A 24,723-nucleotide genomic window follows, 5' to 3' on the forward strand; every position below is an offset into this window, starting at 1 on the left:
TATATTTGAATTGTCACTCTTAAATTTAAAGAGATGTTTAGTAAATTAATTATAACTCCATTTTATTTTATTGAAAACATACTGAAATGTAAATCTCCTGGTTTCCTCTTTGGGCATCACTGTTGTACAGTATGAAGGTTTCACACACACACACACACTTTGACGTGTCCTCATCTGCATGTTTGTTTTCCCTGAGCCGATCATTTCTGGTCAATTGAGTTGCTCATGTGCTGATGGTGTGGAACGTAGTGGAAGCTGAAGGTGGAGGTGGAGCAGCAGATTCTCACGTCTCTCACTTGTGTCACATCTGCCTGCCAACACAAACACATGTGCACATTCACGAGGAGGGCGGAGGTGAAGGCAGGCATGCAGCTGTCAGGGATCACATCTTCACTGCTGCCTCTGTGTGTGTGTGTGTGTGTGTGTGTGTTTTCACAAACCGCCAGAGTCACGTTGTTAATGTTTAATTTTAGACCTGAGACGGAGACATGAGCCTGATTTAAACTCAATGACTCGATGCAACTATTGTCAGTTTATGCTCTGGGGAAACATTTTAACACAGAATCATCCGTCGTCCTGTTTATTTGTGTCCATATCCGTGATGATTTGTCTTTGTTTTGATAATGGATGGATTTATTTCAATTGTTCTAATTGAGAAATAAGAGATTTGGAATAACGCATTATCAACAACAAGGAGAATTTTGATTGATCACACAGAAACTATGACCCGGTCCTTTTATTGCTTTGTGTCCAGAAGACTACGTCCATTTTTATGTCCAGTCGTTAGACATTTTGCTGTCTTATCAGTCGCGGGACACATTTAAAGTGTTGTGAGTGTAAATCAGGCTTCAGTCTCCACCTTCATTAGTCTGAATCACAGAGAAGTGATGCAGTGTTTCCCAAACTTAACATGTGCATGTTATTAAAACATGAATCTTAATTAAACGGGACCCAAAAAGAGTCTCCTGTGACCCATAAGTGGGTCCCGACCCAGTCTTTGGGAATCACTGATGTCTTGTTATTTATCTAACATGTGTTCTGTTTGTTTTTTTTGTTTTCTTTCCCAAAACGTCACCTTCTTCCCCTCTCCTCTCTCTCTCTCTCTTTCTCTGGTCTCCCCTCCCTGCAGGACTCGGACTCCCCCCGTCACTCCACGGCCTCCAACAGCTCCACCTTCAGCAGCCCCCCCAGCCCGGCCTCCCCACACAAGACCAAGTCCCTGTCCCTGGAGAGCACAGACCGCATGGCCTGGGACACATGAGCCTCCTCCAGCCTCGTCGTCCACTCGTCATTACCAACGACCGACCGACCGACCGACCGACTAACGACAGACTGACCGACAGCACAGGACTCCAAACCTTCCTCCTCCTCCTCCTCTTCTCCTTTCTTCTTCTTCCTCCCCTTCCCCTTCCCCCCTTCACTGCCCAGTGAACTGCACCTCCTGCTCCCTCCTCGTCAACGTTTGTCCCACTTCACCGCTTCAGTTTGTCTCTCGCCGCAGCTCCAGCGAGAAACTGAGGGAGAATCTGATCCTGTTTCAACGCTAGTGCTGATGTCTGAACGTCTGAGTGTGTGTGTGTGTGTTAGTGAGAGAAGCCATCTTGTGCTTGCCTGTGTGTGTGTGTGTGTGTGTGTGTGTGTGTGTGTGTGTGTGTGTGTGTGTGTGTGTGTGTGTGTGTGTGTGTGTGAGGACGGATGTGATAGGAATGAAAAACTCTGCCCCCGATCACAAACAAACAAAGAGAGGAGGATTATTGTTCAAAGAAAATGATTTGTACTTGTACATAACACTACGACCCTCTGGGTTTTAGGGGACGATGTTTTAATTTATTTATCGATCTCAGACGAGGAAAAGGGACGTTTGCTTCTTTATGGCCTGAAGCAGACGAGTGGAGTTTAGACTCCTCACTCCTCACTTGCCTCTGTTGCTTTCTCTTTGGGTGCTGCAAAAATAGAAAACAAAAAAAAGAAAAAAAAAGAAGAGAAAGTGAGGAAAAAAAAAAACACTATTTTTCTTTTTTAAATTTTTTGCTCATGAATACTAAGTGCAGTGATCTTTATAATATTTTTTTTATTTTCGACCGCCGGTATATAAAAATAAACAAAGCTCCGCGCTCATAACAAACCGTCGTCACGTCGCGGCTCCGCCTACTGTGCTACTCTTCTTCTTCCTCATTGGTCCGGTGCGAGCGGCGGCGGCGTCCACCGTGTAGCGTAGATGTTCCACTTTGCTGTAAAACCAAACTGACCAACTCACCACAGACTCTCCCATCACAATAATGTACATAAGTAGAGAGTAATATATGATAATGTAGAAAACTACACGGGAAAGTAAAAATAATCCTCTGTTGACTTTTTATTTCTGTTTTGTTTTTAGTGATTTGAGGTTGTTTTCACACACACACACACAAAAAAAGCCATTTTAAACGACTTTTCTTTTTTTAAAACGTTTGATTTTAGATTTCTTTTTATTGTATGTATGACACGTGTTTTGTGTTTATTCTTATTTTTCCCCCACTTGGTTTGAATTTGAGTGAAGAGCAGCGACGCAAGGACCCGTCATGTAGCGTTCACACACACACACACACACACACACTGAGGTGGTGTTATTATGCAGCAGCAGATGCCTTGTCGTCCAGCTGCTCCACCTCTGGCCGTCAGAGGTGAAGCGGCTGCGACCGTTGACGCGTGTTTCTGCTTTTTTTCCCCACTGTGGCACCTGTGTGGAGAGCGTGAGTCCTTCTGCTCCTGTGAAACGCCAAAAAAGAAAGAAAGAAAGAAAGGGAGGGACTTTGAGACGCCATTTTCTTTCTCACAGCCTTTACACGTCCTCGAGATTGTTAAAAAAACAACGAGCTCTTCATTTAAAGGTCCAGTGTGTGAGATTTCAATGGATCACAAAATAAGTGCAACACAGCCAAGTGCAATATTCAGATTGAAAGACACTGCTGTTTGTATTATTGTGACAAAATGACACAAATTCACTGGCGAAAATGACATTTAAGTGGTCGTCCTAAATTTGATTCATATCCCAATCACAATATCAGTCAAAATAATCACAATATATATTTTTTTTTTACGTATTGTGCACGAGTGACATCAGTGAGACGATGACCCTCACATTCTACTTCTCCGTTTGCATAATAATCGTCCATGTTCTGACTGATTAGTCCAGTCAGGCTGCTGTAGAAACCTCTTTGCTTAAAGTACATCTATATAAGTCTTAATTTAAGGCTACAAGCACCAAATGACGGTTATTTTAAAGCGGTTACACACTCACTATACCTAAATGTTACACGCTGGACCTTTAAAAGCTGAAGAAGCTCGTGTAAGAATGTAAAGAAATAAAATAAATAAAAGTCAGAGCGAGTGTCAGCACTTAGGTTTCTGAGGATAAAATAATCCCAGTGCTTCCCGTGGTTATTGTGGTGGTTGAATGGATCTCTGTGGCAGAGTGAAACAGTGTGGCGCCTCCTGGCTGCGGAGCAGAGCACTCGCAGCCAAAATAAACCCCCCAGATACTTCTGTTCATCTCCTTCACTTCACACAAACTGAAGAGTATGTTTTTTTACTCGTTAAACACACAACTGTGACCTGGATTTACTGTGGTTTTATGTGCAGAGAGAAAAGCTCAGTGTGTTGTGACTGTCGTTGGCGATGAGAGCAGAGGGATCACACACACACACACACTGAATGCTCCTACAGTGCAGCGTCCCGGGTCACAATCCTCCGCTTTATTCCGCTTGTCTCGTTTGTCAGAAAGGGAAACAAAACTTTTAAAGTACTTCGGCGCACATTCCTGCTCCGCTCAAACACAAAGTAGCTCCTAACGACACATTCCATGTGTTTCAATTCACTGCGTATGTGAACGTAGGACAGAGAGGTGTGGAGCCCCCACAGTGTGTGACACAGATGTGTTGTTTTTTTCTTTTATTATTATTATTATTATTATTATGATTGTTATTATTCCAAAACAGCCACCTCTCAGAAATGTTTTTAAGCTATCAGCTCTCCTCGGTCCCTGCTGGAGTAATTGTGTAAGAATGTATTTCTCTAAAGGCCGAGGAAACGCCTCACGTCTGGTGTTTGATTTTTCAGCCCTTATTACTATTATTATTATTATTATTATTATTATTATTATTGTACAGAGAACCTGATCCCAGACACAGAGAGCTAGAGAGAGGAAGAGAAACTCAGGAAATGTCAGAACCAATGAATTATTTTCATTTAGATGAGAGAAAGAGTGATTGAATGACGGACGGACGGATGGATGGAGTGAGTGATTGAGGGAAATCTGGCTGTGATGTACAGTAGAAGAAAAGAAAAAGAGATGAAGTGTTTGTGGGGGTGAAGGGTGACGGCGGTTTGACGGCTGCTGCGGTGCCACAGTCAAAACATTAAAGAGGAAGAAAAATGTTTGTTTTTTTTAAAGAAAAGTCAAAACGCCTTTGCATTTCAGTGAGGTCTTATCCACAGTACCTTCTATATTATTTTGCTCTTTCATATCATATTACACTTTTTCTTTTGTTTTTATTTTCTAGGATTGCTTTGTAATAATTTGTACAGTTTTGCATGTTATAGATGTAATCATCTTTTGTTTTTGTTTTTCTTTGGTTTGTTGTTTTACTTGGACTTGCTCCTTTTTGAACGGTTTGGGCGTTTTACTGAGGATAACCCACTACAGGTGATGTAGATTCTTTTTTGCACAAAAAAAAAAATATTTAAGGTGTAAGGTCAAAGCAAAAAAAATAATGTATGGAACTGGCTGCCACACTTATGTGGAAGAACTCATTATATTAACCTGACTCCGATGTATTTCAATAAAGCGGAGGGCTGTTACAAATACACAGGAAGTGAGTGTTTTTTTTTTTCATTGTTTTCTTTAAAAAAAAAACTTTATTTAAAATGAACAAAAGATCATTTTTCTTTACATCTATGCACAAGTGTTGCCACTAGAGGAAATGTCGGTCTAACATTTACAGCAGCTAAGCAGTTAAGGACACATTTAGCAGGATCAACTATTCACACTTGGACTAATTTCAGGACGGACTAACTTCAAACTGTGTTCAGACAGAACGTGGAGTCAAACCGTGTTAATTTAATCTGTGTAATCTCATTCAAAACATTGTTTTTTCTTCCACATAGCACCAGAACACGCAGATTTTCCAATTATTATAGAAGCTCATGCTCGTTTTCTCTGCTTCTAACTAACATTCACACGTCTGTAAGCTTCGCGTTCTGTCTGATCACACAGCTGTAAGGCAGCAGTTTGGACTCAGCTGGTTTTCAGCCCTTAAATTCAAACAAAAACAACCATAATCAGACATTTTTTCATCTTTACGTACAGTACACACTGCACAGGTGCAGTGAAGTGCACCTCAGTGTTACAAACGGTGTCAACAGTGAGACGAAGCTTCTGTAAAAAGGTGAAAGTGTTTGTAGAGATAAAAGTCAACTTTGACAGTTTTTGGGAATCAGCTCGTTGGTCAAGTAAAGCTGAGAGGACGTTTAAGGCAAAAAAATAAAGCCACACTCGGTCAGTAGTTGGTTCTTCTGTATAAACTCACAGATAACGTGTGACTTTTTAAAAACTGTTTATAAATACAAGTTTTAGCAGGTTGAGTTACCAGAACCTTTCCAGACAATTTAAAGTAAAAAATAACTGTGATATCAGAAGCTGAAGAGGTGCAGAAAAAGTAAAATAAAAAAAATAAAAAATAAAATACCCTGCATTCACTGTTTGTTTCTTTCCACGTGCTGCACACAGGAGCCTGGACTTGGATGAGGTTCAGTAGTGAGTCCAGGTTCCGTCGCACAGCAGAAACACGGACAAGAGGAGGAGACCCTGAACGTCTCATTCAGAGTCTTTAATACACACAAACGCAGAACAAGAACTCGGTCCAGTGCAGTCTCTGTCAGTGTTGGTCACATTCTGTCTGTAGTGGCTCAGTCGTCGAGGTCGGACGGTGAATCTTTTCGCGTCACCGTTGGGGGGGGGGGAAGTTCAGTTTTGGGATCAGCTGAGGTTCAGGAAAAGGTTTTAAGGCATTGATCCACACTCTGTTCTCTCAGTCAGATCTGAGTCCTTGTCTCCAACAGTGAGGTCTGCGCTCCCAGAGTCAGCAGAAGTGGTTGCTCGAACTTTACGCCAGATCCTCACACATTCTTTTATCGTCTCTCTCCCGCTCGGCGTCAGGCCGTGGCTCCGTCCTCCTCCAGGACTCTGTGAATCCCGTTTCCTGGGACGCTGAGGACGGCTTGCGCGGTGCTGCTCAGGTCCCTGACGCTGCCGTGGCGCGACTGGTTCTCCAGACGCTGCGTGGAGCCGTGTCGCGACAGGTTGTCCAGGCGACCGATGCTGCAGTGTCTGGACTGCGAGTGGTCGTTGAGGCGGGACATGCTGCCGTACGGCGGCCGCTCGTCTGCCGCTCTGAAACTGGAGGCCGTGTATCTGAGGCGGTAAAGGAAGGGAGAGCATGTTCAGAGGGGGAGGGTTCTGTACAGCTGATAAAGGAAGTGAAATAAAAACCTCACCTTCCGTCTCTGGAGCGATGCAGGCTGCCGTGGTAACTGCTCATCTTGGAGCGCGCGCTGCGGACCGAGCCGGCTCGGCTGGTGCTGGCGCTGGGCGGTTCGTCCAGCATGGCCAGGTGGGTGGAGGAGGCGTGGGTGGAGGTTCCCTGTGTGGACGTGCCCCGCGACTTCCTCACGATGGGTGTGTTGGGGTCAGCACGGAGCAGCAGCTGGGAGAAGTCGGGCTCCTGGAGAACCTGACGGCTGTCGTTGACCATCGCACTGCGGCAGGAGGAGGAAGGAGAGGGCAGAGGAGGCAGGGAGAGACGCAGGAGGGTGGGGAGGGAGAGGGGGAAGGTGGAGAGGAGGTGGGAGTGGTAGAGGATGGAGGAGTGTGTGGAGCAGACGGTGAGAGAAGAGGTGAACACTCTGAGGGGTGAGGAGTGAGAAGTGCTTGTGTTCAGACAAGACACATCACAGCAAAGCTTTGTAAAAACATGTCACTCAGAGTCTCTGAGTCAAAAACAATAACAAAAGACCTAGTTTATTGATGACAGGAAGCAGTGTGGGATCATGGGAATTGTTGTCTTGTCTTGTTTGGTTTCTCTGTGTGTGTGTTTGATCTTTGTGAGGAGAACGCAGCAAAACTAAACCTGAGTAGCATCGTTACCTTGAATAGAAATACAGATTTCTCTACATTTTGAGACCACTACTCTGTTCTTTTTTTAGATCTTTTAATGCAGAAATGTTACATTTTATAACAGCTACTGTGAGATAGATAAACATCAGTGAGTGTCATCTTATTCCATGATTGTATGTTGGTGAAAATCCGCTGATACAGTGCACAGATTATGTGTGATTTAGATTTCCATGACTTGAGTGTCCAGCCTGGCTAACCTGCTGTGTGATTGTGTGTGTTCTTGTATTTGTTACCTCTTTAGGAACCTTTCTCTGGCATAAACACTGACCTCTAATGTGGATTGAATTGAAGTGTAGGGATAAAGCTTTGGTTAGGCTGCACACAAAGGAGTGGAAGTTACGTACTTTTTGCGTCTCTTGCCGTGGAAGAAGCTGGCCCACTCAAAGCAGGTCTTCTTACTGCCCACCCAGAACACAGAGGGGATTCCTACGATCAGCATCATCAGATATTTGATGAGGAACAAGACGAGGTCAGGACGACTGGTGCTCTCCACCTGCACACACAGAGGGAGAGAGAGAGAGAGAGAGAGAGAGAGAGAGAGGTTAGAGTTAACTGTGATGCCAACAAATGAGAAAAACAGCAGCTAATTCAGCCACGTATGACCTGAGGGTGTTAATGTGTGTGTGTCATGTAGTTACAAACACAATACAGACGTGCTTTCTTTGTCATGTTTAACTGCTATGTAAGCAAAAACAACAGAGCCAGACACAGAAGAGAGCTGAAGCTACAGTGCAGCTCATTAAAGGTCCAGTGAAACATGTAAACATCAACATTCACCTCTGACCTGCAGCAGAAAAACAGCTCACATTAGTGCTTTGTCTGCAGTCGCTCACAGGTTCAGTGAATTATGTTTGTTTGTTGACACAGTCCAAAAAAAATCAAAGTTATAGCTATTTATTCATCACTATGATGGAAAACTAATCAGTCTTACAAATTATGAATCATATCATCACAATATTTGTCAAAATAATCTCAAGAAATGAGATGTTGATCACATGGTGGAGCTCTGTGATGTAAACATGACAGCTGAGTGAATGCAGTCATTTCACCATCTACAGTCTTGAGTACAGTTTTACTCAATTTAGACAATTTAACGTCTAAATTGATTAAACTGACAAAAAAGTTTTGTTATAACTACAGTGGTTCAACATACACATTATGTATTTACATTCACATACAGTCATGGTTTTTCATTTCAGCTCATTTCATTTCAATTCTGCTTTCTGCCATAGCAACAATAATTCAAGTGGCATGAAATCACATCTCCCCTTCTCTCCTCCGGTTTCTCCCTCTCTCTCTCTCACACACACACACACACCCACACACACACAGAGAAAGAAGTATTCATGATGGCCTCATTATGAGTGAGCCTGGCTCAGAGCCCTGAGGCTCAGTGATCCACAGATACACTCGTTACAGCAGAGCGATAAAGAGACTGAATGACTACAGCAAACGGCCTTGTTTTGTCAATAGAAACAACACACACACACACACACACACGTGTGCATGTGCAACCACAGCAGCAGCTTTAAAAGCTTCAGACTAAACAGCGTTTACACAACTGAGCCTAAAATTTGTTTTTGCTCTTTTGTCCAAACTTATGTTTGAGTCAATCGTGTGTTGGTTAAGTTTTAATTGTAGTTTGGTTAAGGTTAGGTTGATAAGGAGACACTTAGGTTAGGCTGTCTAGATTGATGAAAGTTAATGCAGCATCCTTTAAACGATAGCTGTGTGAACCTGTGTGTGTGTGTGTAGCAGAGAAAGGGTTTGAGCCTCAGGCGAAGCTTCTGAGTTAAATATAGTGCGGCACTTTTGTATCCCAGCTTTTTATTGATGTATGTTATGGACTTTGTGTGTGAGTGAATACAAACACGTGTTTTCACCATCACAGAGGAGTGAGAGGGGGTGGATGTGTGGGTTTACACTGAGCAGCAGCAGCAGCAGCAGCAGCAGCAGCAGCAGCAGCAGCATCATTACACTCAGCTGTATCTGTACGATGTGGAGCAGCGCGCCCTCAGCGACCCTGTCCTCTCGCAGCAGAAACACTCTCACACACACACACACACACACACACACACTGGATTATCGCAGTGTGCCGCTCAATTATACGACAAAGTGTTTCTGTGGCAGATTATGAGCAGGACAATGCACACAGCTTTAGGCCAACTCAGTGACCCTGCATCGCATCGTTTAACATTACACTTTAAAACAAGGCAATAAGCAGATGATAAAGTCTGCACTTTTTTTACTGGTTGTTCTATGCAAATTAAATAAATAAATAGTGTATATAACACGTACACGTTGGAAACATTTCAAGTCTAAGTTGTCATCTTTGCATTAGGCTTTATAGAAAGTCTGAACAAGCTGAAACAATCAGAAATCTTGTTTTAATAATGGAAAAAGCTTCAAACCGATGAATCGCTTCATATTTGACGATTCATTTAGTGTTCGATTAATAATCGAGTAATCGTTTCAGCTCTAACTTTACGTGAAGAACTTCTGCTAATGTCACTTGACTGAGACTCATTATTTCTAAGGTTAAATGAGATTTACTGTGTCTAGTGTGGAGAGGGAGAACAAATCTAAAACATCCCATGTCTATTTGCCTCTGCTGAATAGTCTGAGATAAATGCATGTTTATTTGTGGCTTTAAAGTTAATGATAAATAAATAATAGATAAATAATAATTAATAATTGTGATTAAAGTCAAGTAAGAGAACTAGCTAAGATGAGTAAAGCTTATATACATGCACCATAATTAAATTTAAAGTTGTCAGTTAAAGGCGAGCGTTTGTTTTTCTTTTCCTGGTTTGAAGGTTCACAGTCATACAGGTCAATGTATCGTCAAGAGTGTAGAAAACGGCAACTGGTTCCTGAGGAAGTGACTATATTATTCAATGATGGATTAACACGTATTGATGGTTTATAATCAAACCATAACTCTCTAAATAGCAATCTTACGCATAAGACATTCTCACACTTCCAAATAAACCAAAAGCCAAATCAACAAGAGCACACAGAACACAGAGTAGCTGATAAAAACACATATACAGCTCCAGCTCTGTGCTCTACCACAAACAAAATCTGCATTTGACAGCGTGATGACAGACGAGTGAAGGCAGCTGCAAACATGGAAGGTGATACCTGACTGAAAGGAGAAGAGCAACAGAGAGAGGGAAAGCGGTCTGAATTATTCACAGCTCTCACAGTCTGCAGTGTGCTGATGCTGGAGGGTTAGTGTGCTGGACAGTGACTGTGTATGTGGCACTTCCTGCACTTTGACGTCTCCATACAAACACACGTGTCAGTTTAACAGCTTTCTCCAGCTCTTACTTCCTGCTCTGTCTTCTAGCTTCCCTGCTGAAGTCTCAGTGGTGTGTTATAATGAGCAACAACATCTGTGCAAAGTATTTCATCTGCCGTCACTAATTTGCATAGTGGAGGGTGTAAATTGTTCATTAACTTCTTCAGAATATTACAATGCAGCAGGTGAATTTCCCTCATGTGGGATCAGATAAGTCTAATGTGATCTAATCTGAACCATCCATCCAACCAACCACCACTAATAACCTGTTTATGTGTAAATAATACATGTACAAGAACAGTCATCATCCCCTACACTGTGCTCTAACAAGGAGACAGATGTGTCGATGCCGTCACATGAAAAATAAAAATACTTTCTGTTTTCTTGTTAAGGGTGGATCCATTTATCAGAGTGTATTACCTGGTAGGGGCAGGGAATGTGGTAGTCTCTGCACCGCTCCTGCACCCAGGTGGTCTCCCACACGGTCCTGTAGCTGTTCTCGTAAAGGTAGCAGGCCAGCACGGTGAGCAGAGGAACCAGGTAGAGCACGGAGAACACGGCGATGCGAATCATGAACTTGACCAGTTTCTCCTGGTTCTCCTTCTCCAGCGGGATCTCCATGCGCACGCGGTTCAGAGCTGCGATGCCTGCCAGAAGCAACGCCACGCCAACCTACGGTCACATGACATGAGGCACACGGTTAAACAACAGGCATGACAGTTTGTATATGTAAGAAAAGACATGTTGATAATACTATAATTTTGTTGATGGAACTATTCTGCCTCTGTTTTGGTCTTTGTGAAATATAAAATATAATCTGAAAACAGGCTCTGTCTAGCAATTCCATCAGACCTGACTGAGGGAGCGTTTGTGTGTATACAGTGACAGTGCAGGGGCGGGTGGCGACAAGAAACATTTATCCCATCAAACTGCTGAACAACCGGTTTTTGGAGGTGAGGAATTCACGCCTGAAACTTATCGTAGACGTTTCTTTGTGTTTTCAGTCAAACGCCAACCTGTTTGTAGCCGTCTCACTTTATTCAACTACTGTATGTGTCGGAAGATCTAAACAATGCTTTAGTGAATAACACAGAGAGGCTTAATTAGCATTGTGTGGAATCAAGCAGACATTTGTTTATATTTAAGAGTTACGCACTACAGTTTTAAGACATAGATGAAATTAGCAAAGCAAGTGGGCAAGTTAGTGATATCTCTGCAGTTTAAATGTTTTTAAACTTTGTGTTTAGTGCAGTTTAGCATTACTTTTATAACAATGTATAAAAAGTACTGCTCCAATAGTCGTGTTAACTGCAAAACACACGAGCCATTACTTCATGGAGGAGTGACTCTGTATGTTATTGTAGCAGAAGACCAAAGATTTTATTCATAAATCTGCTCTGTAATAACAATTTACACCCTTTATATTGCAGAGAAGACAGAACAAGTCCTCACCACTACGTCCAGTCCCAGTGGAGCCAGTAGGAACCAGCGCAGCACCGTGAGGTTGTAGAGTCCCACAAAGCAAACTCCACTGACACTGTCTCCTTCAATCTTGTTCATGGCGAGCAGACTGACAGTGAGGACACCGGGGATGCCCCACGCGCAGGCGTGGAAGAGGAGGGCCTTCTTCTCTATGGCCTCACTGCCCCACTTGGGAACAGCAGCCAGGAACCAGGTGATGGTCAGAATGACCCACCACACGCTGCCGGCCATGGTGAAGAAATACAGCACCATGAAGAGCAGAGTGCAGGCCTGGGACAGAGGGAAACAAAAACAAAGATTAGAAATTAGCAGAAAAACAAGAGAAGACTCCAAAGACCAAAGGCCAGATTTCTGACCTTATTGTGGGAGCCTTGAGTCACAGTTGAAGCCCTAAACCTGCCAGGACTCGCAGCGTTACAGGAAACTCTGTCCTCCAGAAGAAAGCCCAGGAAGAAGACCAGGGACACCATCATGTAGCACACGGCGTAGAATATAATGGGACGCTCCGGGTAGCGGAATCGTGACACGTCGATGAGAAAAGTCAGGAAGGTGAAGAGAGTGGCGGACAGGCAGACGATGGACACCACCCCGATGAAGTACCGGGCGAACGTCAGCTCCTCACGTGTGAAGTACATGTTGGAACAGGGGGGCGAGCAGTCGCGAATGCCCATGAACGAGTACCCGAGCTCGGGGTCGATCTTAAGTTCGCGTGGACACCAGAAGCCGTAGTCTCTCTGGACGGACATGGGGGACTCGGTGGTGTCCGAGCTGGAGAGGAGGTCAACGGGGCGAGGGTAAGACTCGTCACAGTCTGGGAACCTGAGAGCACACGAGACAAGAGAGTCACATTCAACTCTGCTCTTCCAAATATGGACTGTTGTTATTATTTAGAATTTTATGACAGTATTTTTGTATCTTTTATTACTAATTTATTGCCGTCTTGGTTTGTTATTCATGGCTTTGTATTTGTACATTTGTGTGTGTAAATTAAATGCAGCTATTAATGTTATTCAGTTGCCTGACATTGACATCTTGTATAATCTTAAATCTGCTTTCTAACTGATATTTAATTAAATATAAGCCACATTTTTATACTGTTTATCCAGTTTCATTTTTGACAAATTATGCATGCAGTGTTGTTGTTTTTACCGCCTCCTCCAAAGAGGTTGTTTTTCTGGGATTTTGATGTAATTTTCTGTGGTTTTGTGGGTTACAAATCTTTGTTTCTAGTCACCTAGAAACAAAGTCACGATTTTATTATTTAACAAATAATCATTAAGTTTGTAGGATATGGGGTTAAAAGAGTTATATCTTTTGTTAAAACAGATTTTGGCATCACTCATTCAACATGTCTTTGCTTGACACAGTTGAAATCTCTAATGTGATCTGCTTTTGTCCTCTGCCAAAAAATGTGCCCTCTGTCTCAAAAAGAATATTCTCCTAAGCCTCGTCTGCTCTTTGATCATGAAAATCTTTATTGTGGCTCCTCCTACAAAGGAAGAATGATGCTGCAGTTACTGTCAAACTAAATCCAGGGGGAAAAGACTGATTACTGTTGTAACAACCTGTTGCAGTCCATCTCCTCCGGCCAGCTGACGCCAAACATGTCCATGAGTTTGTAGCAGTCGCTCTTGGCCCGCAGACACAGGCGGCGACAGGGCAGAGTTATCCTGCCGTACTCTGTGCACACGGGAGCGTAGAGCGCGCAGAGGAACATCCTGAGCTCTGGGGAGCACTGAAGGTTCACCATGGGATGAAACGGCTGCAGGTAGACACACACAGAGAGAGAAAGACTTCAGATATGTGAGCAAAATAATACTTTTCTATAGTTTGGGATGAACGCTGGACGGCAAGCGCCACAAAGTAGAGTAGTAGTACAACCCAACACAAAGTGAGCACAAAGAGATCAGTGGAGCATGGCGGCTGGCAGTTTCTGGAGATGAGTCCAAAAAAACAACTCTGGCCTTTTTCCTAATAATCCCCTCCACCCCAATAATTTCAGATCCCCCTTCCTCTCTCGTCTCATCTCATTTCATCTCTGTTCCTTCCTTCCAACCTTCACATGGTCAGAGCTCCATGAGTTCAGCAACCCCCCACCAATACACACACACTCACAGACTTAACACTGGGCTTCTTCTGCTGCTGACAGGGTCTTTGTGTTACGGGGAGGACCACGCTGTGAGTGACTGACACACTGTAGTAACGTGCAGGCGCTCGCACATAAGCCACGGTGCCAATGGAAGTATATTATTTACATGCTAACACACCCACGTACCAGCACAATAATGATCCCACACATATGAGAAGAGCCAAGAGGCAGCATGAGTGTAGGAAGTGTCTATGGGGAATGTTGTTGATATGCAAAGGAGGAGCGTGTGTGTGTGTGTGTGTAGTTGTATTTGTTACCTCTTCAGGAGCTTTTCTGGCATAAACACTGACCTTGTCAGGACCATTGGTCCTCATGGAGAACAAAACCTGGTCCTAACAAGGCAGAACCTCATTTCTGAGCACCTGTATAGGTTCCTGGCTAAGATTTGAACTGTGGTTAGGGTTATGTGTGTGTGTTTGTGTTTGTATTTGAAATTTAGTGGGGAAGTCCTGATACTAATCATTGTATCCAGGAGAGGACAGTTAATTTTCTCTGTCTGCATGAATTTGCATATACCTCGATTCTGTTTGTGTGTGTGTGTGTGTGTGTGTGTGTGGGTGTGTGTGTGTGTTTGTGTGGGTGTTACAGAAAGGCCTCCAGCCACACCCAAGTCAGTCAGACAAACGTTACTCACCCTCCCCCCAAAATTTAAAGACAGAGGTCTGTATGACAGACAGGGATGATGAGGGGGAGGGGAAGGGAAGGGAAGGGTGAGGAGCAATTTGTCCCTGTGTTTGTTAGAGGACTGGATTTATAAAGAGGACGAGGACACTGTGGTTGAAAGCATTGAAAGATTTTGCTCTGCTTCGTCTGTAAAATGAAGGACTGACGTTTGTTTGAATAAAGTAAGTCGGGAACGGACCAAATAAGACACAATTTAGTGTCACTTTGTGAGGGACATCATCTGCCACATGCAAAAGCTGCTTCACAGACAGAATCAAAGCAGGAGCAGCTGGGATACACATACATAGTACATAAAAATTAAATAAAGCTCATTTTATGCAGATCAGTGAAACCACATCTACATACCATGAAATCTTAAGAACAGACTGTAGGACACTGAGACAGAATGTTTATTTTGACAGACCTCAAGCCGATGTCTACACATCCATGACTGTCACCCACATGGGATGTCTTTATGTATAAAGGACTGTAATGTCATTAGGCTCGGCTCTTAACGCACAAAGCACCTCAGACATTAATGCAGCTTTCATCACATTGTTCATATCACATTCAGGAGAGAGGGGATATTCTGCTGCTGTGGAAGCGACAGAGTGATTATGAGACAACTATGACAGTCATGTCCACTGTGAGAGGTCAAGATGACAACAAGGATGTACGATCAGTATTCATATCCTCTCTGAAATGCAGAGAATCCATTTTGGAGACCTACAAGCCTGTCCTCAATGAGATTAATCAACTATTAGATTGTGTAATTCCTTAAATGAAGTAATCTCTTTCCATTTGGCACCACTGTACATTAACGCAATGACACGAGCACCCGCAGCAATGCTCTGAGACGGAATTAACTATGAAGCAAGAAGATTTATATACTTTTAAATCGATCCATTATTGCAAACTGCACCATTTAATAACTTCAGAAAGTATATCCAGCCTGTCCTGTGACAAATGGACTAACCTTTGAGACATACATTACAGGTCTCTCTTCAGATTCATGTCAAATCTTTAAATTTGAATTTAACTGATTGCTTTGAGTAACAATTATTTTAAAATAGATTCATAGTCCAAGTGATTCCTCATTTGTTGATTTAAAAAAATCAAAATTGACATCTTTAAATGAAGGAAACTAACAAATATGATTTATTTGTGTGCTTAAAATGACTTACAGCCTTGATTGACGCAACTAAGCATAAATAAGTAAGTTAATAATCAGTCATGGTTGCTGTATTTGTACTTCATACCTCATGAATATTATTTAAACTAATCTTGTGTTACATAAAAGTAGACTTAGATGGAGAAATACCAGAAAACCTCCAAGTAGCATGAGCACAGACCTAGTATGTTTCAGTGATTTACCCACAGTTCAGCTGTAGTTTCCATGACCGGGCACAACAAGGTCAAAGAAACCCGAGTATGTTGTTACATAGTCTCCGGCTGTGTAACACACAAAAGCACAAAATCCTGAAGTTCACTCCACCCTGTCAGTACGATGAAAAAGGTGTTACTGTGCCGTTTCTCCTCCCTGTCACTCCCACTGCATTCTGTTGCCAGTGTGGATTCCTGTCTCATCTCATACTTCATCAGTCGAGCCCCGTAACCACTCACTCACACATATGATCTAATGGAGCAAAGGCGAGTTTAGATCTTTGCTCTCCAACTCTGTTTTGATCCCCAGAGGCCACTGATAAGCTGCACAGACCATAATACACTGCACTGAGGTGGACTACACACTGAAATGACATAGGAAACGCATGAATAAATATGTAGGTTACAAGAAGTGAGCCTTTACCAGGGGAAAAAAGCTCTGCTTCTCTTCATATTCATCCCAATTCCTTTTCATCATTTTTCTATTTATACACTCTTCCATCATCCATCCCACCCCTGCTCCTCTTACCCCTCCTCCATCTCTTCACTATCTCCATTCAGCCATTTTATGATGGTCCACCCATCATGTGAGCCAGTGTGGGCAGGACTTAGCTGGTGGTTGATGGGACATATGTCTGGTTGGTCAGTCGCCCATATACATTATATATACATATTCCAAACACCAACAACTTGAGGTTCAGCAGAAGCTCTCCACCCTGATGCGGTGTTAATGGTGGCACTGGAAACAGCTGGTAAACCACTGGTGCGATAAATGGACAGAGGTTTGTCATGGCGCTGTGTTACCCAGAGTCAGCCATGTAAGGTGAATCAAGCGTGTCATACACACAACTATGTGTAATGGTGCAGGCCTGGGGGGGGGACGGTATGCTAATGTAACTTTAGATTCAATGCCACTGCTACAGTCATTACGTATTCATGGGAGTTTGTTAGGGGGATTTTTTATCTCTGAAAATGTAAAATAATATGCCGGTGTCTGCGTGAGCAGCCTCACACACAGTCACACACAAAGGGAAATTTGTTAACCTAATAGTGTAAGACAACACTGAAGGCAAATCCCAGACTGACCTGAACAAGAGATCTTTTGTTGGGAATTAAATCGATAGATTACTTAAATATCTGAACATAACAGGATCAGAATCCATGTACCTGGGACTACAGCATCTAAATGGTTAAACTGGTTAAACAGTGTTGGTGCCAGCTAAAGGACACAAAAAGATTGAAAAGTGACACTGAAGTTGCCCTTTTTCTGCAGGACAGGTAAAGGTTTTGTGTGTTTGTGTGAACTGTAGGGGCTGTGATTTCTTTATTGTCCAGACCAGTTCAGTAATGTGGTTACATAGCAGTTTACTTATGGACAGTAGGGGACAGGAGTTGGCGGTTGGAGCTTTTCAACTATAGCCTGCTCTTGCTGGCTTTTCCTGAATTGTAGACAACACCTTTAATAGTAGTTGTGCTGGTGATCTGTGAGTTAATAGCAAACACTAGAGAAGCAATGAAGGTATTATATTATTAGTATTAATCAGTGTATTCATATAAATCTTATTATTATTGTTAAAATGCTTTAGCATTTACTTGACACTTAACATATGATTTGAAATTTAAATTTTTCTAATCTTTGTCGAACCAGGGAGACGTTGTGACCTTACATTCACCTCTGTGCAGTTTTGAGAATAACCAGTGTGTTTTAAATCAAATCACGATTGTCTTGCTGTTAATTATTAATACAGCCTGGTCCAATGAGGAGCATGCAAGTGTGGCAGTATCAATCTTCCAAATGCTTAAGTAATTACTCTTTAATAAAGGCTGTGAGTCAGCTGCTTAGACTGATAAATCGTCCACCACAGCCAACTGCTCAGTGTCGAGCTGTCCTTTAATAAATACCTCCCAGTCACCTCTCTTCCCATCATCCCCCCTCTCTCCCGCAGCAACCTCTTCCTCCCACATTTTCTCTATCTCTCTCTCGCCCTCTTTTATGCCATTCCAATTCCTCCAAATTTTCCAAGCTCAGCGCCATGGTGACGAGTGATGCATCACCAGGAAGGAGGAGGAGGAAGAAGGAGGAGGGCTGGGTTTGAGGAGGTCAGGGTGTGGGGCGGAGGGGACCACCTCCCGGGAGGCAAGAAAGCCTCTGCTCCCTTTGTTAACAGCACAATTGGGACTGTTTCCTGGGCAACGGGTGAGCCCTGCGTAGGGGGAGGGGGAGGACAAAAGAGATGGGCAAAGGGGGAGTGAGAGGGAGGCCGAGAGAGAAGGAGAGAGAGAGTAGGGATGGGTTGACTGAGTCAGCCGTGTCATTCACCACTGAGAAAGTGGTTAAAAACCCTACACTATGGCAGTGTGTAGTGTCTGCACACACACACAAAGGTTGTTGTGGACCAGCAACTTGCTCTCTGGATGTGCTGCTCATTCACTCCACAGCCAATAAACACGGTGTTGGACATTAAATAAAACAAGAGGCTCTTTTAAAGTGCAGGTCACGCTGGGTAGGATTTATCAGACCATGTTGTGTCTGCATGTGTGTGAGAGAGTGCACTTCCCTGAGGTACATCTTTACTCGCCGGCACAATAAGCATGTTAAATGGTGTCTATTTTTTTTTTAGTTCACTGCAGCTCTGTTTTTACAGACTTGCAGCCACCGCACACCTTTGTCAGCATTTTACACACACACACACACACACACCTCTACCACACACACCTTTACCAATCCATTCACACAGCATGGGTGGAGTATCTCGGTTTTTCTGAACAGAAGCTGTAACACGACACACAGTTTATCTGGGCGAGTTGTAAACCTGAGACAAGAGGCTGATTTAACGACCTGAATGGAGGAGGAAACGAGTTAAAGTGGGACTGTGCAGATTAAAAAGAGACCGTTTGTGTCACTGCACGAAACCCACACAAAACAAAACGTGTCATATTCACACAAAAAGCTGGAATCCAGATCAGCTACCATTTCCACAACGAATTTCCTCCCAAGGAGTTCTTTAATGGCACAGCCATTAAAATGATTTGCTGGCTTGCCTTTGGCTTCACGTAAACACACCCTCTTATCAGTCCAATTCAATTATGATCTTCACTTTGTCCTAGCTCTAGCTCGTCCCATCTGTCCTTGAATAAGCAGTCCTTATTCTCATAATCTTGACCTGACAGTGACTTCAACATCTCTGTGAAAAAAACACCTACAGCAGCCAGACTAAACTCACTTTGACAGTATGTTTTCATCATTTTAATCCAAGAAGTGTATCAAATGATACAAAAATGTGCCCAGTTTTATTTGTTCTGGATATTGAAAGACAATCACAATAACATAGGTTAGTTATAGGTTAGTTACTGAACAGATTGCTTCTGTTGACTGTCCAATAAAACACATGGCTGCAAGAATAATTTTCCACATGACTATCTTCATTACATCGAAGGCAGCCTTGATATACTGTATATCATCACTGTCTCCTGATCTGAGGGGGGGGGGACAAGGACAGTTCATTCATAGCAGCTCAACTGATTCACTGTGAGGAACCCACACTGCTTTACACTCGTCCAAAAGCCACGCTGTGCAACTATCTCCAAAGACGGGGATTGTAGCCCTTTTCTTTCGTCTTTTTGTAAAGCCAGTAAAATTTGCCATGCTAACACTTATCTTATGATTGTGGCATAGTATCATTGTGGCACAGAGATAGCAGATTCCCAGCCCTGAGGCTACTGCCCCACTTCAGCGCTGGGGTCATTCAACGGTCAGCAAATACTGACTGAGAAAGGATAGATTCCAAAACAGAAAACATTGTATTTAAGTGTCATTGTATTGTGTCCGATAGTGAAAAAAATAAAATAAACGAAATAAAGTAAATTTCCCACTCACCACACAATTAGCAACAAACAAAAAGACCATTCCTGCGATTAGAGGCACTAGACAGTAGTTTTAGTCAAATTTAGCTCAAAGCACAAAGAAAGGGGACAAGTTTAATAATTATGTTATAATTTGTGTCCACTTTCTCAAAAACAAAAACCTTGAAAAGACCTTGAGAAGCAAGACGGGAAAAAGAAACCCAGAGAGACACCACTTCAGGGGGTTTTAGACAAAAACTGCAAGAACGGCAGGCGCTGGTTCTCATCCAACTCCCAGCTTCTCCATGGTGCAAGGCATTCATCATCATTATCATGGCTATTCAGCGGAGCTAATTCCCTTTAAAATCAACTGTCAATTCTCATTTGGCTGCCCTCAACATCTTCGAGGCTTTGAATTCTCCCATGAACTGGATCTTGGGCAAGTTATCCAGAAAACAAGAGCCAACTAGAGGCATAGTTTCTGTTTTTTGGAATGTATTCAGTTGTCCTTGTGTTTCCAACAGACATTTCTGAGCACTAAAAGAGACTTAATTGCGAATCCATGACCAATCAAAGTGAACACCGTCTAAACCAAAAGTGTTTCTCTCTGTTCACTGTGACCCACACAATGTGATGAGGAGTATAAAGCTCACCAGGCCTCAAAACAACGCTGTCTTAATAAAGTACCTGCAATGAGAGAGTCTACCAACACCAATATCATTATTACAAATGCACATTTGTTCTCAGAAATTTGAGAACTGATATTAATTTAACTTATATGTAACCAGATGGTGGGGGAAAAAAAAGAAAATTGGCTAAATATATGGGGCGGGAAAATCTGCAATTATCGGCCATTGGCTGCCCTGATTTCTAAAAAGCAGAGTTTTCACACTAAAATGCAACCAGCAGCATTTACTTCTCACTTTTTGGGCAATAAAACAGCTGGGTAATGGACGCCCAGCATGTGAATGCAGAGTGCACAATTTATGTGTTTTTAAACAAAAACAGAGTCGTACGGATGAGACATAACTTCAACTTGAAGACCATAAAAAGAGTGTCATGAGATGAGACCGAATTATCTTAGCAGTGACAAGAAAGGACACAGCAAGTCTGATTAGAAACAGCGAGAGCAGGCAGTCAAAGTGGGATGGACGCGAGTCAGTACAGTATTTGCATCTTTTTTAAAAGTGAGTGCAGCTGTGATGTTGTGTGATCTGATGTGATGCTACATGCTCCCAGGTTACATAAGCCCGGATTTTCATGCCATGCGCCTGCGGCTCCTCCCACCAATCATCTCCCTCTCACTCACACTCAACATGTTCTCAGTGCAGACTAGAGTACTGCAAAGTGGACAAAGCACAGATGGTCAGCAGGGCTCCACACACATCAACAACAACATCAACACTTTGCCAGGCAGGGCGGGGCGTAGTCAAAGGGTAAAAGTGATAGCGGGAGCTGGAGGCGAGGTTGGATAAACTGCGGTAAATATAGACAGATGAACAAATAGTTCAGTCAACAGAGCATCCGATCCAGTGTTGCTGCAGTGTGGCCAGTAATTGCTCGATGGATTAAATACCAGAAATATGGGCCTACATACAGTATAGGATGGGATTAACTTAACAAGGAGATGCATCTGCTCCATGATTGTGTGTAAATTACTTACTCGACATTTCTAAGAGGATAAAACAGCTCTGCCAGTCAGATGTTGTGGCTGGTAATCTATAGATTATCTAATCTAAGAGGCAGAAACAATAAACATGGACTAAACATTAGGATCTGAATTTTAATCCATCAGCTGAACCAAACTGAAACAAAAATTTGCACTTTTCTTCACTCCCAGTAATGTTAGAGGGATTTAGTTAGTACAAAACTGATGTGAAGAGTCACTATCTTTCTCCCTGATGTTTGGCCATAAACCATTTTAGAAGGACACACCCTGTTAAATCAGTAGAGTATAATAATGTACTGTTCTCGTGGCCTCCAGGGATAAATATTAAAACTTAATTTTCCGCTTAATGTTTTGATAAAACACACCCACTCCCTGCAGCTCGTCGAGCCAAATTAAAGTAGGCTAGAACTTTGATATGATCAGCTCTTAGCACATACAGCTGCGGTGTAACTATATCTAGGCTACTCATGTCCACGGGGCAGGTAGAGCAGCACATGCACTGAACCAATTATTCAACGTACTCTACATGACCCAAACATAAAATCAAACCTTACAAAAAATGACTACATGAAGCTGTGTGCAATCATGTCCCACACATGTTCTCCATCCATGACACAATTGCACCAGCTTACGGAGCGGTAAGAACAGAACAGAAAAAAACAGCAGATCAAAAAAACATTTGTGAAAAAGGGTAGGAAATGGAGAGCAAAAAATAAAAATTATATGACAAATACATCATATTATTATTAATAATAATAAAACAATAATAAAATGAGCAACTGATTAATTTACACTTAATCGTGTAAATAGAAGGTTAAACCTGGTTCAGTTATTTTAATTTCTGAGACCGTTGTATTCAAATTATACAATCTTGTATATTGTGACACAAATGTATATATTTCTATTGCATATAATAATATTTCATTCTTATTCTTCTCTTTTTTTACTTATATAAATTAGGTTGTAAATCTTGTTACAATTTTTTTAGCAACCTGTTATGGATAGTTGAAAGCTGAGAAAAAAGGTTTATCCTCAACAATGAGTACTGTACCTCCATGGCGAGAGCGGCCGTTTGCTGGTCGTAATGGTTCAGTATGTTGGGCATGAAGGTGGAGTTGTAGGACAAACCCTGACACATGCGGAGGGTGATGGGCTCACAGGTGAACATACTGTGGCTCCCTGCTACCGCGTCCATGGGGATGGCGACACACACCGTCAGCATGGACACCGACAGTGCCCACAGCAGATCCATGACTGTGTGGTTCGTACAGGAGGAGGAGAAAAATCCAGTGAAGGCTTGTTAAGGTAAGTGTTTGAACCCTGCTTGCATCTGGCTCTATCACCAGGGAGGAAGAATCTCGAGGCTTAAGGAGTGTCTGGCAGTCTCTTCTTCTTCCTCCTCCTCAGATCACACAGAAGTACTCTGTGTTGGGCGGCACAATCCAACAACACAGCCATGGTTGAAAGTGGCTCCATCCATCACTGCGGCGTCTGGGGCTGGAGTGTGTCACAAGATTTCCATCACCTGAGAGATGCTGTGGTCCTTTAAGACGCTGTGCTGTGAGCGGATGACTCACCCTCCTCCCTCTGCTGCCTTAATGGACGGTGGTGATGCTTCAAAGAGATACTGATGTCAACCACAGATGGGAATGATGCTGCAATCTGAAACATAAAACCACATTTCAAATACACCCTACTCTCTTCACCCTACCTTCAAACCCAATGTTATACTGATAGTATGTTGTATGTCAATGGCCAAAAATGACCTTTTTGTTAACTGAAAATGCAATTTAATACAAAACTCAAGGGAAAAAGATATAAAAGGGTTTTTTTAATGAGAGTTTTGGGCCACTGTGGTGGTGGGCTATGTGGATGAATTATTAGCATTAGCAGCATTAACTATCAGCAATACATCATCATGAGCTAAATGGAATAGAGCAATAACAGTGTGAATAGACTGCTTATTTATGTACAGCTTTTTGTTTTGAGTGTTTACGTGTTTTTTGTTTTGTTAAAGTTATGTTAAGGGGTTATGACTGGTAATTTTAGTAGTAATTTTAGCGGCTTTTAAAATAGAACCTTCTAATTCTTTGCTGCCACGTAACAAAATCCCTCACATCATTTTTAGTCTTTTATGCATTTTGTTTGCTTTTCGTGTAACTGTTTTAAGTTTCTAATTTAATATGTAATTATAAATTGTATTTGTTTTAAATCTTTCTTTTAACATCTCACCCTCTGTGTGTGCCTTCTATCAGTGTACATTGTGGGTGTTCTTTTGGTGGTTCTTTTATTTCTCTAAAGCACATTGAATAACCTCTGTAGTAATGTGTTATACACACACATTTGCACGCCAGTACACACCCATAACAACCCGATACCATTCCATTCACTAACTGTAAAAATAAATATCTCCATACTATTTAGTAATAAATGTCAAACAAACGCGGTTTTGCTATATTAATGTCATTTATACTGAATGTGTATATATACCTGTGTTAACGGTTCCTGCTGCCGCTCCTCGCCGCACATTCGTACATTAATTGCTGCTCGTAAATGAGAGAGTACGTCACGAGCGTTACCGGAGGACTCGTCACTGTTCATTTATTCGCTTTTTTCCTCCGTTAAAACCGGTGTAAATGTCAGGCGACGCAGCGCAGACAAAAGATGACGCTTACTTCATTACTGATAGTAACAGCGGCATAAACACGGCAGCCTGCTATGTGGCGGTGGAGACGGTAACCGAGCCGAGGTGAACCGAACAGAGCCGCGCGGTAACGGGTGTAGCTGTGCCACGTAATGAACACGCCGGTGTTGAATGTTAGCTAAAATTTTAGCAACTTTACCTGAATGCTGTGGCGAACGTTCACGTGCAGCGGCGAGGTCTCCGGTCCTCGGAGCCGGTGTCTGTACTCCTCCTCAAGCAGTTAGTAACAATGAGTGAGTGCATGTCCTTTTCTCCAGCAGCAGCAGCAGCGGCACCACCCTCCTCCTCCTCCTCCTCTTCTCCTCCTCCCCCT

At 42.7% G+C, this 24,723-nt stretch overlaps 2 protein-coding genes across 8 annotated transcripts in view; one reads left to right on the forward strand and one right to left on the reverse strand.

The window, feature by feature from the left end:
• cdc42bpab (CDC42 binding protein kinase alpha (DMPK-like) b) overlaps positions 1-1,588 on the forward strand; it is a 69,858-nt gene extending 68,270 nt beyond the window's left edge. For all 7 annotated transcript variants that reach the window (XM_044049284.1, XM_044049283.1, XM_044049287.1 and 4 more), the window contains one exon: positions 1,130-1,588. In XM_044049284.1, coding sequence (XP_043905219.1) covers positions 1,130-1,261 — 132 coding nt within the window. In that variant the 3' untranslated portion in view covers positions 1,262-1,588. The remainder of the gene's footprint in view (positions 1-1,129) is intronic.
• A 3,938-nt stretch (positions 1,589-5,526) lies between these two features.
• Positions 5,527-24,673, reverse strand: fzd3a (frizzled class receptor 3a). The gene is made up of 9 exons (XM_044049288.1): positions 24,550-24,673; positions 22,758-23,368; positions 13,565-13,761; positions 12,356-12,818; positions 11,970-12,269; positions 10,938-11,189; positions 7,558-7,706; positions 6,535-6,795; positions 5,527-6,451 (listed from the first exon to the last, which is right to left on the reverse strand). The coding sequence occupies exons 2-9, from the start codon at positions 22,956-22,958 to the stop codon at positions 6,193-6,195; spliced, it is 2,082 nt and encodes a 693-aa protein (XP_043905223.1). The 5' UTR covers positions 22,959-23,368; positions 24,550-24,673; the 3' UTR covers positions 5,527-6,192.
• Between the last annotated feature and the right edge of the window lie 50 nt (positions 24,674-24,723).

The sequence above is a fragment of the Solea senegalensis genome, linkage group LG17, assembly GCF_019176455.1.
Source record: "Solea senegalensis isolate Sse05_10M linkage group LG17, IFAPA_SoseM_1, whole genome shotgun sequence".
NCBI classification, from domain to species: Eukaryota; Metazoa; Chordata; class Actinopteri; order Pleuronectiformes; family Soleidae; genus Solea; species Solea senegalensis.